Source organism: Leucopleurus acutus (genome assembly GCF_964270905.1).
Source record: "Leucopleurus acutus genome assembly, chromosome: X".
NCBI lineage: Eukaryota > Metazoa > Chordata > Mammalia > Artiodactyla > Delphinidae > Leucopleurus > Leucopleurus acutus.
In genome coordinates, this window is record NC_139148.1 from 118,983,629 (window position 1) to 118,996,142 (window position 12,514).

General features: G+C 40.8%; 1 protein-coding gene across 2 annotated transcripts in view; it reads right to left on the reverse strand.

The window, feature by feature from the left end:
- FGF13 (fibroblast growth factor 13) overlaps positions 1-12,514 on the reverse strand; it is a gene marked incomplete at both ends in the record, with an annotated part of 500,426 nt that overhangs the window by 191,678 nt on the left and 296,234 nt on the right. The window contains one exon of one of the 2 annotated variants that reach the window (XM_082865071.1): positions 7,629-7,796. The exons of the other annotated variant lie outside the window; for it this stretch is intronic. Coding sequence (XP_082721197.1) covers positions 7,629-7,796 — 168 coding nt within the window. The remainder of the gene's footprint in view (positions 1-7,628; positions 7,797-12,514) is intronic. 2 annotated transcript variants of the gene reach the window in all.

Sequence of the window (12,514 nt, forward strand, 5' to 3'; positions counted from 1 at the left end):
ATATTGAATAGAGTTCCCTGTGCTATGCAGTAGGTCCTTGTTGTTTACCTATTTTATATATAGTGGTGTATATCTGCTAATTCCAAACTCCTTATTCCTCACTCACCCCTTTTTTCCTTTGGTAACCATAAATTTGTTTTCTATGTCTGTGAGTCTGTTTCTATTTTGTAAATAAGTTCATTTGTAGCATATTTTAGATTCCACATATAAGTGATATCATATGCTATTTGTCTTTCTCGTTCTGACTTACTTCGCTTAGTATGATAACCTCTAGGTCCATCCATGCTGCTACAAATGGCATTATTTCATTCTTTTTATGGCTGAGTAGTATTTCATTGTATATATATACCACATCTTCTTCATCCATTCATCTGTCAATGGACATTTAAGTTGCTTCCATGTCTTGTCTATTGTAAATGGTGCTGCTATGAACATTGGTATGCGTGTATCTTTTGAAATTAGAGTTTTTGTCTTTTCTGGATGTAATCCCAGGAATGGGATTGCTGAATCATATGGTAGCTCTATTTTTAGTTTTTTAGGGAACCTCCGTACTGTTGTCCATAGTGACTTCACCAATTTACATTCCCGCCAACAATGTAGGAGGGTTCCCTTTTCCACACCCTCTCCAGCATTTATTATTCGTAGACTTTTTAATGATGGCCATTCTGACTGGTGTGAGGTGATACCTCATTGTGGTTTCGATTTGCATTTCTCAGATAATCAGCAATGTTGAGTGTCTTTTCATGTACCTGTTGGCCATCTGTATGTCTTTGGAGAAATGTCTATTTAGGTCTTCTGCCCATTTTTTGACTGGGTGGTTTGTTTTTGTTATTGAGTCGTATGAGCTGCTTGTATATTTTGGAAATTAAGCCCTTGTAGGCCACATCATTTGTAAATATTTTGTCCCAGTCTGCAGGTTGTCTTTTTGTTTTTCTTATGGTTTCCTTTGCTGTGCAAAAGCTTGTAAGTTTGATTAGGTCCCATTTGTTTATTTTTGCCTTTATTCCTATTGCCTTGGGAGACTGACCTAAGAAAACATTGCTATGATTTATGTCAGAGAATGTTTTGCCTATGTTCTCTTCTAGGAATTTTTTATGGTGTCATGTCTTATAGTTAAGTCTTCAAGCCATTTTGAGTTTATTTTTGTTTAGGGTGTGAGGGAGTGTTCTAACCTCATTGATTTACGTGCAGAAAGACAGCAATACTTTCTTGAGGAAAGAAACAGTGCATTGATTTGCATTCTGGCACAAGCTCCTCATCTCATCACGGACTGGTAACAAACAATTTCAGACCCAGCCCTGAACCACAGACCACATTTGGAGTAGGACTTCCCTAAAGATAGCAGGCGGGGGTCAGAGAACAAGGGAACGGCATTCATCTTCAAGTGTGTTACTTGTCAGAGCCCAGCTTTGATGGGAACACGCTGCTCAGTGGAGCCAGCATGGCACTTCCCAAAGCGTATTTGTGGGATGTTACTACGTATTACAAATAAAAAGGTTCTGATAGCTGGAGTATGTTGTTTACCACTGAATTGCCCAAAGAGAGACAAATTCCTAACCTGTAAGACTCCTTAAAACCTTTAATACTCTCTAAGAATGGTGTGGAATTCAGGAAACATGTATGTGATCTCTCTTTTCACAAAGACATATGATCAGCGTTTCATGAAACATAATTTGGAAAATACTGATCCAATAATTATTGAAGAACACGTGCAAGCAAGTAGAGTTAATTCTGCATTCTCTTCAACCAGGCAAACAAGTTATCATTTAAAACAAAGGAGTCAAAATTAGAGCTGAAGCAGCAGCACATCTGGTGCATCTCCTTCACAGAGGCAGACCTCCAGGCCTTAGGGTTGGGCTTGACTGGGGAAACAGCTCAAAGTCATCCAGGCTATGCCTTTTCGGATGTGGACCACAGTCTACCTGGGTCATACCGTGCTGGGTCAGAAAGGCAGATTTTCTTAAGTGGTTTATTAACTGGCTGTGAAAAGGAAAAAACCAGTAGGTGTTGCTGAGACATCAGAGCCCCGGAAGCATGTTGGCAATGCGATCCCTGATGTAGCAGCTTTGAAGGGGGCAGCGCTATATGGATAGATAACTTCCAGATTGTTTTCAAGGATCAGCACTTAGATTTTGACTTTGTTTTAAAATCAGAAGCACCACCATCGTTCATCCAGTAAGACCTTTCCGGGAACTTTCCCAGGGCACTGTTCATTTAAACATAAATACTTGAAATGGAGGCAGATAACCGAGGGAAACCTCAGTCAAGAGAGTTGTAAAGGAGAGACTACTTCTCAGGAAACATCCCCACTGTCAGGACGGGAACACCAAGGCTCAAGGGGGAAGGGAGGCCTGTTGCTTTAAAAAGTGAATCATCAAAGAATAAAAGGTTGTTAGTTCCTACCAGAAAAGCCAGCCTGGAGACTGAGTTGAGATGCATGTATCTAATAAGAGAATAATAAATGCGCATCCTGGCCTGAAATTGAATTAGTGGCTGTTATGTATACTTCCTTGATCAAATTATGAGTTTTCCAGAGAGTAGAAACTATCCCCCAAATACAACTTAATGTTGTATTTGCTGCCATAACGTAGGGAAATAGGAGAGAAGAGAGACTGTGTTTCAGTGCCATTACTAGTTCCCTAACGTTGTTAGGAGATAACAAGTTGTCTTCTAAGAAGTAGCTGACAAGTAACCAAGAGAAATACATTTGATCACTTTACGGGGAGAGGACAGTGTTCATTCATTGCTAATCACCAAGGCCTTCAGATTTCTGGCTTTTTAATTCGATTTCCATATGGACCAATATTTTACTCCTTCTTGTGACTCTGCAGTTAAGCTGCCAATGGCTTCAATGAGCAAAGAAACCTCTCTGCTGTTGTTTTGTCATCCTTCATGTCATAAAACAAAGGCAGGGTGACCCTAAGTCATAGTTATTTTGAAATTAAAAGATTCAGAATAAGGTCTCTTATCTCTACAGGGCCACCCAAACATATGACCCCATGTTCTTCTAATCAAATAGGAATATCCCCTCAATTCTCATCTTCAAGGGGACAGATATGGAAGCAGTTATACCCTTCCTGCAAGTCAAGACATTTTCAGATATCAAGCATCAGAGGTGGCTTCGTTTTATTGAACTATTAATTCAAACAGCATTACACCCATTTTTCTCAAAAGGCAAATTAGTATGAAAATGAGGAAGACACAAAACAGGAGACAACAAAGTTAAAGAAAAGGTGAGGATGAAAATAAAAACATTTCCCTCGGCATGTTCCTAAATACTCTCCTACCGTCTTTCTCTCCTACCATTTAGGCAAGACTGATATTCATGGTGACATATTCTCTTTCTGGGATAAAGAAACCAAGGCAGTATCAGAGTAACAGACATTGTGCTTGTTACAAATATGCGCCCTTAACATTTGGCACATAATTTTGCTCTCTTTTGGTTGGTGAAAGCTGGCATACTTCATCACCGGGCTGGAGCACAGATTCTCTTCTCCTCCAACCAAAGTCACTGTGGTTGGATGCCTCTCTGAATAAAAAGGTTATGGATGTCCTGAGGGGGGAGATAGAATATATACATAACGTTTTTTTTTAAATCACATGAAAACAGGACTGTAGGAAGGAGGCCAGATGCTTGATTAAAAGATGGTGACAAAACCCTGAGCTTTGTAATACTTTCCTGTATTGCATGAACTCCTTCAAATTTACTATTGTGATCAGGATTTTCAATCCTACAAGCAAATGCTGGGAATCCATGATTTCTTTTTCTCTGTAGATTTTCAACATTATCTACTTGTAAGCATGTATATCTTGGTGTAATTCTTCTGAACAGCCTTCAAACATCAGTAAAAGCCCAATGACTGGCATTTCGGAAGCAACAAACTATACTGATAATAGATTGGCTTTCAGAAGTTACTCTAAATCAGTGATTTCATTTCGGCACACATGACAATGAAAGGAAAAAAATGAACAAAAGAATAAAGCTTTGATGATTATACTTTCTCTTGCCAAGAGCCTCCTGGAACAGGAAGAAAAAGATTTTGGTAACGATCTCCACTCTCCATGTGGCTTTCTTATAACAAAGAGCGTTGCTGGTACTGGGCCAAATTAGACTCTCAGATATTTGTATGTGCTTCTTCACCCAAATTCCAGTACTCACATAAGATTCCATCGTAAGTGGTTTTTATGGAAATAATCACATCACCGAAAATCACAAGTATCTGGAACAAACTAAAGAACTTATTTTGGAATTGGCTGCTCAGAAATAGAGAGCTGTTTTTGGCAAAGTGTAATCTGTCCTTAGTATATCCTGAAAAGCCAGGGAGGTATATCAGGCCTTCCATGTACTATTTTACATGAATTCTGAGGGCCCTGGACACAATACAAAAATGTCTTTTCAAAGATAGATGATTGTGAACAATTGTAAATAACTTATCTGTACCAAATCTCAGATCATCATAAATTATAGAAATAACCTGGCCCTTATAAAAACATCACCAACCAAAAGTAACACGAAGACTTTATAATAATGCAAAAACAGTTGGTAGATTTTATCAATTCAGTAAGGAAGAAGAAAATTAATCCCAGCTGTATCATAATACACATAAACCTCTTTGATCTAATTTAATCATTTGTAAGACTTATCCAACTCTAACTTACATTTCACCCCCAAATTTCAATGAGTGTTTCATTTTTCAAATGAGTGCCGCACACACACAATCGCATTAGAAGAGGTCACACTGGCAGCTTGGCATTGCACAGATCAAACCATGGATGGCTTAGCCACCCTGTCCATTGCCTTCACCTGCAGTGGAATTGGTGGGCAGCCACAGTCAAGGTCAATTTCATGCTTTGGCAGAAAGACCATGAGAGGAACTCTCTCTTCAAAATGCTTCACGTGAGAATAAAATGTTTCAAGGTATGGATATAGTTTAGAATTGAGACTCTATCCATTTGTAGTAAAGCGATCTCTTATTTCTACTAATCATAATAAAATGTTACAACAACTGAAAGAGAGAACTGAAGACTGTACCTTACAGAATTTAAAAACCAGTCTTGCAAAAATCTTCCAGGTCGCCAGAACGGCCACTGAACCCTTTTAAACCCACAGTTACTTCACCTCCTGGCAATGATGAGTTTCTGGCCTTCTGTATCCTACGTGAAGTAAGCATGTTAATTTCTTAGCATAGTTTCCTTATTTATCCGAGGTCTCTTCCACAGCATGCTTCCTTTCGCCCCCATCTAAGGTCTTCGGGATCCTGTTAATTTGTACAGAGATCAAGTGTATTCATTTTAAGGTCTGGGCTCACCATCAGCTTCTGGCTCCTTGTTTAAAGGGGGTACAGTAAAATTGTAAATAGTGTCAAAATATCATCCCAGAAAACCTCTAATGCATCTAATACTATTTATAAATAATTCATACCAATCAAGAGGGAAGTATTAGCTTTCACTATTCCAGGAGAGCAAGACTAAGGGAAACCTTCAGTCTGAAAGCAGACAATGACCACCATCAAAGTATACAAAAGTGAAAGGCTGGAAGCCACATTTAACACAAGGACAGCCAGCTTAAAAAGTATCCAAACCTTGTACAAGAGAGCTTCACTGCAACCCATTCTCTAAAGAATTTTTCATATCTGAAAACATTCATAACATTATTCACGATACACTCCAGATATTTTGAAAACTAATAGGTGGGATAGGGAGGGTGGGAGGGAGGGAGACGCAAGAGGGAAGAGATACGGGAACATATGTATATGTATAACTGATTCACTTTGTTATAAAGCAGAAACTAACACACCATTGTAAAGCAATTATACTCCAATAAAGATGTAAAAAAAAACTATATGTAATAAGAACACACCCATTAAAATTAGTTATTCAAATGTTGTTTTTTTTTAATCTGAGAATTGTTAAAACAATTTGAAGTAAGTTTCTAACCAATTGCTTGACTGAATTTAACCAACTTTTGTTTTTCAGGACGATGTGCAAGTACAAAAACAGTACAGTATCTGTAATACAGATACACACATCCATAAGAATATAATTACATAATAAATAGTATATTTCTCTCATACAGACACTGTTTTTGTGCTTGCAAATATATATATATAGAGAGAGAGATAGATATATATCGCATACAGATATCATTTTATAGAAAAGAAAGAAAATATTGCAATGCATTATATAAAGTCATTGTCACTGGCTGAATTTTTTTGTTTCGGTGAAGCATAAAATCAAGTTAGTATCTTCTCTATGAAACCACCAAAAATTTGTCTTACTCACTGTAAAGGGCCACCATTTATATCTCCAGATGACATCAGCACTCATATGCAAAGTGGATAGCTTGCATACGGGAGTATGAGTGGAAAGTAAAGGCAAATGCTCTATTCTATTGCTGAAATAGAATTAAGCATAGAAAAGTGTACACTTCTCATTTTCTGCCAAAGAACATTTAAAGCTGTTTGGAAGGGAGGAAAAAGGGGAGACTTTGAGATGTAAAAATTTGCTTCCAAAACTATAGACGAGACTCAATTTGGATTAATTTCCTCAAACACCAAACTTTGAACAGAACCACACAGCAGAAAGGCAGCTGTACTGAAGATCTCATAATGTTGCAAAAAGGGCAACTTGAAATCGGAACAAAGGCACTTCTAGAAATTGTACCAGAACCATTTATGCGAACGTGTACACCGAATGCCGAAGGACTAGTGAATATTGTCACCCCCAACATCATTCACTGGTAAATTGCATGGATAGTATTTGATCTTGGGTTGGGGGGGAGGGGCGTGGGAGAACATGAGCTGTTTTACGGTAAGTATACTTCTCAAATGTCATTTTGGAAATCAAAACGTACACAGATGGCAAAAAGTTGACCACACTTGGTAATGTGAAAAATGTCCCTGTTTGATATATGCAAAACAGTTGGAAAAATGAATGAATACTCTTTCTAGAGACGAGGCACTTCACAGATAGATTTGTAGCACGGATTGCGATGAATACCTTATTGACCTCAGTTTAAGTAACAGCAAGTAGAGTTTTCCAAACCTGTACTTGAGCTGCAAAGAAAAACAAACTACTCATCGTTTCCTTGAGGCATGCATTTCACTATGGCAAAGCGCACCGGGCGTGCATGACAGGGGAAGTCTGGGCCTGCTTCAGCCAACTGAGTAGATCATGAGCATTCTTCGAACACAAGGCAGAAGGCTTTATGGAGTGGAGAAGAGTGAGAAAATTTGGAACAATCTTCTCATTATTTCATTTTGGAAGGGCCATTCCTCAGCCGACTGCTGCTTCAGGAAGGCGATGTGATGGGACCAGACTCGGCCAGATGTTGGCTACGGGAGCAAGCAACTTTAGCAGCCAAAACGGGGCAGTGTCATGACACCAGCTGAACACGTGTCAGCTGTGAGAAGCAGGAAGATGCTGCGCGCCCGGCCAGATCTGACTGTATTATACAGTGTCCCATCTGAGACTGCATAACACACTCACTGGCGAGCCACGGGGCCTCGGAACGATGTCAGGGGCCGAACAACACACAGCACAGCAGAGGGCAATGCACAGTCAGAAAGAAAGAGAAAGAGAGAAGAATGAGAGGAAACAAGCAAGACACACGTCCGTCGTGCACAAACCTTCGGGCTCTGTGTGTTCTTTGTGATGGACTTGCTTCAGCGGGCAGCAGAAGATTTCGTGACACTTAGCACGAAAGGGGGACTCTTTTTTCTTTAATTCCGCAGATTGGATGGAATCTTGCCGTAACATAATGTATTCCTGTGTGCCAGGGGGGGCGTCATCCAGAACTGTGGTCACCACATAACAAAATGAACTCAAGTTAGAGCTTCAGGAAAGCAGCGAACGTCTTACATCAACTCTACTCCCAGGAAGACTACAGAAACAACATTCCCAAGAAAAGTTTCAAAGAAAAGCATTGCATAGCTTGGGGGTTTTCTTTTTAAGGGCTTAGTTTTATAATACGAAAGCCCTGGGAATAGTTTACTCAGCTATACACACCTCGATTGCTTGTATAATGAAAATTTAACAGTGTTAAACTGTCCCGGATGAACAATAAAACATATTAATACCAATAACCATACTGTATCTAAATAAACACCATGGAGAGCTCACATGTTTCAGCTTGAAATCTAATATAAATATTTACAGGTGAAAATGGCAAATGTCCACCAACTTCTCAGTGTATTACTTTAGGTTTTCTTCCTCAGTCTGCTCCTGGAGAGGGCCCGGCTTCCATGCACTATGTACCGAGTCTGACAAAAGAATTCATTTTTTCCCCAAAGAGAACTGGGGCTGTCACAAACATTCTTCACATATTCGAAACCCCCTAATGCAGAGAACAAATTCCAGTTGAGAGCCTAATAATCAACATTGGCTCAAAGACCTACCTTGAATTGCGGAACAGCAGGGCCTGGTTCACTAATTCTGGCCTCAGATATACACCAAGCCCCTCTCAGCTTGCTAGGCCCTTTGTGCATTTTCCTAAGCAAGACTGTGAATTTCTAGTGTTTTCTCCCTGCAAAAACAAGGTGTCTGCTTTTACAGGGTCTGCTGCAACATTCTTTAGCCTGGTAACTACCCACCAAAGTGGGTGCAAATTTGATCTGCATCTGCAGAAACAGAGAACTGACCCCAGCATGGATTTTTTTCTCTTTCATGCCCTTCCCAATGAGGCCATCCCATTTTACCGGGAGTGAGTCAGTGCCCCTAAAGCTATGATTCACGGCGAGTGACTCATTCTACTCCCCCAAATGCATACACTTAACATGCATTGAGAAAGACTGACACCAGCGGCACACTTCCTATGGGGAGAATAATGCTGCAGTGTTTGTAAAATACCAACAGCTTATGGCTGAAATTAGATGGGATCTCAAGCTTCCATGTTTGGCAAAACATTCCCAGCTCACTGGCTGGGATCCTAACGGACATTAAGAACTTTCTTTCATGTAGGAGTAAAAAAGGTATAAAAACCAACATAACTTTGAAATTCGTATTATGAGTTTAGAACAAGTTCTTGATAGATTGCTTGTATGTGGAATTGTTGTCTTCCTTTATAAGTCATTAAATTATGCAAGAAGGTGATGAATATTTTAGTTACTTCTCTTTCTATCTTCCTCTAGCTCCCAGCAGCACTAATCAAAAATACTATATAGACAAACCACCACTGCTTTTCCTGGCAGAGTTCCCTTCATCTACTAGGAATGTGACTACAACTTCTTAGAATCTGGTCGTTGAATGCACATCTTCGGTAGCAACAGCTGCTATTCAAACCATTTGCAACCATTACCTGCCATGAGCAGTTAGTTATGACAATATAGACACTTATCAAATTCCAGCATCATAGGTAAAGATAAATTCTGATTTTACCATACAAAATATTTTAGGGGGCTTCCCTAGTGGCGCAGTGGTTGAGAGTCCGCCTGCCGATGCAGGGGACACGGGTTCGTGCCCCGGTCCGGGAAGATCCCACGTGCCGCGGAGCGGCTGGGCCCGTGAGCCATGGCCGCTGAGGCTGTGCGTCCGGAGCCTGTGCTCCGCGATGGGAGGGGCCGCAGCAGTGAGAGGCCCGTGTACCGCAAAAAAAAAAAAAAAAAAATTTAGGGAAACCTCCCAAACTTGGAACTCAAAAAAAAAAAAAAAGCAAAACCCCGCCCATGATTATACAGAAGCTGAGAAATCCCATTTTCATGCACTGTATATAAGAAACAAATTTTAAGATTAAAGGACAATTGGAGGATTAAAAAAAAAGAACAACTTTTGGATAATATGTAGAGAACTCGCTATTCAGAAGTACATGATAATCACCAGTAAATTGTCTTCCATTTTCATTTTTCAATACCAAAAATGACGTCACAAATGGGCATTTCTGGAGATTAATGACAGGCTGAAGGTAATAGCCTTTGGCTGACTCTCCAGCCATCAGCTTTTCCCCGCTGGTCATTAATTCCCAGAAAATGCCTTGCACTGACATCATTATTGTTTAATTAGATACAACTGGTTATCCGTAACATACAACAAAATTCTAGTGAAAGCAACCCAGTGACTGATACAAGAACCAGCCCCCAAATTCATCATGATGGGGAAAGCATGAAAGTCACAAAAGTGCAAGATAATTGCTTTCCACAAAATTCTCTCTCTCCTGTTCTTTTTTCAAGCTGAATTTAGCAAGTGCAAAAGGTGCCAAGATGCGAGCATTTAAGGTGCCATCTGAGTAATGACCACAGGCACAGAACATTTCCTTGGAAATCGTGAACACCTGGGAGTTAATGGCTTAGCTTTGGGTCCAGGCCGTCTCCACTCAATGCCCCAAACATCAGTCAATTCAGGCAAAACAGAAAGAAAAAAAAGAATATTCAATCTATCAGTACACCTGGGTGTCATGTTGACACGAGAGCTAAAAATATTTTGGACTTTGTAAACAGAAGTGGCATCATCCACGCAACACCTCACACAGGTGTATAAAATCTCTGAATGTAAATTTATTTTGGATGAAAGATTAAAACTATTATGTTAAATGCATTTATTCTTAGGGCTCCTTCAAGTAGGACAGTGGATGCATGTGCAATTGACAGCAGTGGGAATGACAGGGGACTTCCCACAAGACCCCAGCATCAAGGCAGGTGGGTACCTTAATTCTACTTCCTTACAAAAAGGATGAGGAGACAATGCTTCCAAGGGCGACTAGCTCTAGAAAAGAGGGACACTTGTAAAGAAGTCAGCTCATCAAAACGGGAAGAAAGAATGGGATTTGCCTTTCCCTGGCTAGGTACTATGACTTCTGCTGTTTTCCCCCTTCTAGTGCATTTCTTCTTGCACATCACTTCTAGCCTCTGAAAACCACTCTCGCCTTTGTTCATTGGAACCATTTGTCCACATTTACTCAATGACTCCTGCTGTTCTTCTAAATAATATTTATCTAATCTTGAAGGTGCATGAAAGACTCCAGTGATTAGGTAGATGATAGATTTACACCAAACCTCTTCCAGTTTCAGAGGTTCAGCTTGACTCTTCAAGACAGATAAGATGGTAAGAGTGGCTTAGCCCTCATGGTTGATTTCTGGACCGTGGGGCCCGTGCTTTGAGAAAGCCCGCGAGCCCCAAACAACAGCAGTCAAGGAGTAGGCCTCTGCTGGGAAATGACACCCACTCTGCCAGTGCCCTTGGCCCTGATCACCTACTCAGAATTCCAAAGTCCCACAAGAGTGGTTGAGATTTGGAGGAGACAAGTGCACACATGCAAATTCACACACCCGCAGACACGCAGACACTGACAGGTGGCATACGCAGAGATGAGGGTGGCAAAAATAAGTGACTTTACTGGTAGCATGACAGTTAAGAGCACAATTTATGAAAGACCTAGTTCCCATTATAAAAGGTGTTTACTGACTAACCATTAGGTGGGCAAGCCTGCATCCAGGATTGGTTTCCCAGCATCAGCACTGGATTGGCATTAAACCACCCCCACTCTCCCCCAGGCTTCTCAGCAATCACCTAGATCAAGGTCATGGTCAGGGGTTGGGGGTCATTCATGGTAAGGGAAGAGAGTTTATGTCTAAACCTGATGACCTGGTCTGAGGTACTCATGATCACAGAAATAGTGTTCCCATTTCAAACTGGATATAAAGAAAGCATCAATCTGTAGCAAAACAATCTTTGATAAAATTAAAGATAATTCCAAGTAATATACTTCTTAAATGTATTTTTTTAGTTAAAGAAGTTAACAATCATTTACCCTTTCTATGTTTAGAAAATCCACTTCCGGAACTTCCCTGGTGGTGCAGTGGTTAAGAATCCACCTGCCTGGATCCCTGGTCCGGGAAGATCCCACATGCTGTGGTGCAACTAAGCCCGTATGCCACAACTACTGAGCGTGCGAGCCACAACTACTGAGCCTGCGAGCCACAACTACTGAAGCCCACGTGCCCTAGAGCCTGCGCCGCAACTACTGAGCCCGCATGCTGCAACTACTGAAGCCCATGTGCCTAGGGCCTGTGCTCTGCAACAAGAGAAGGCACCGCAATAAGAAGCCCGCGCACCTCAACGAAGAGTAGCCCCTGCTCACTGCAACTAGAGAAAGCCCGTGTGCAGCCACCCCCCAAAAATTATCCACTTCCTGTTTTACTCTATAACTTTTATCAATAAATATAACATAGGTGGGGCTTCCCTGGTGGCACAGTGGTTGAGAATCCGCCTGCCGATGCAGGGGACATGGGTTCGTGACCCGGTCCAGGAAGATCCCACATGCCGCAAAGCGGCTAGGCCCGTGAGCCATGGCTGCTGAGCCTGCGTGTCCGGAGCCTGTGCTCCGCAACGGGAGAGGCCACAACAGTGAGAGGCCCGCATACTGCAAAAAAAAATAATAATTTTATATATATATATATACATATATATATATATATATATATGTATATATCATAGGTTACATAAAATACCTACTCAAATATTTAGTAGTATCACGAACACTACAATCTTCCACAACATTCCAAACACAATTCCTTTAGCGATA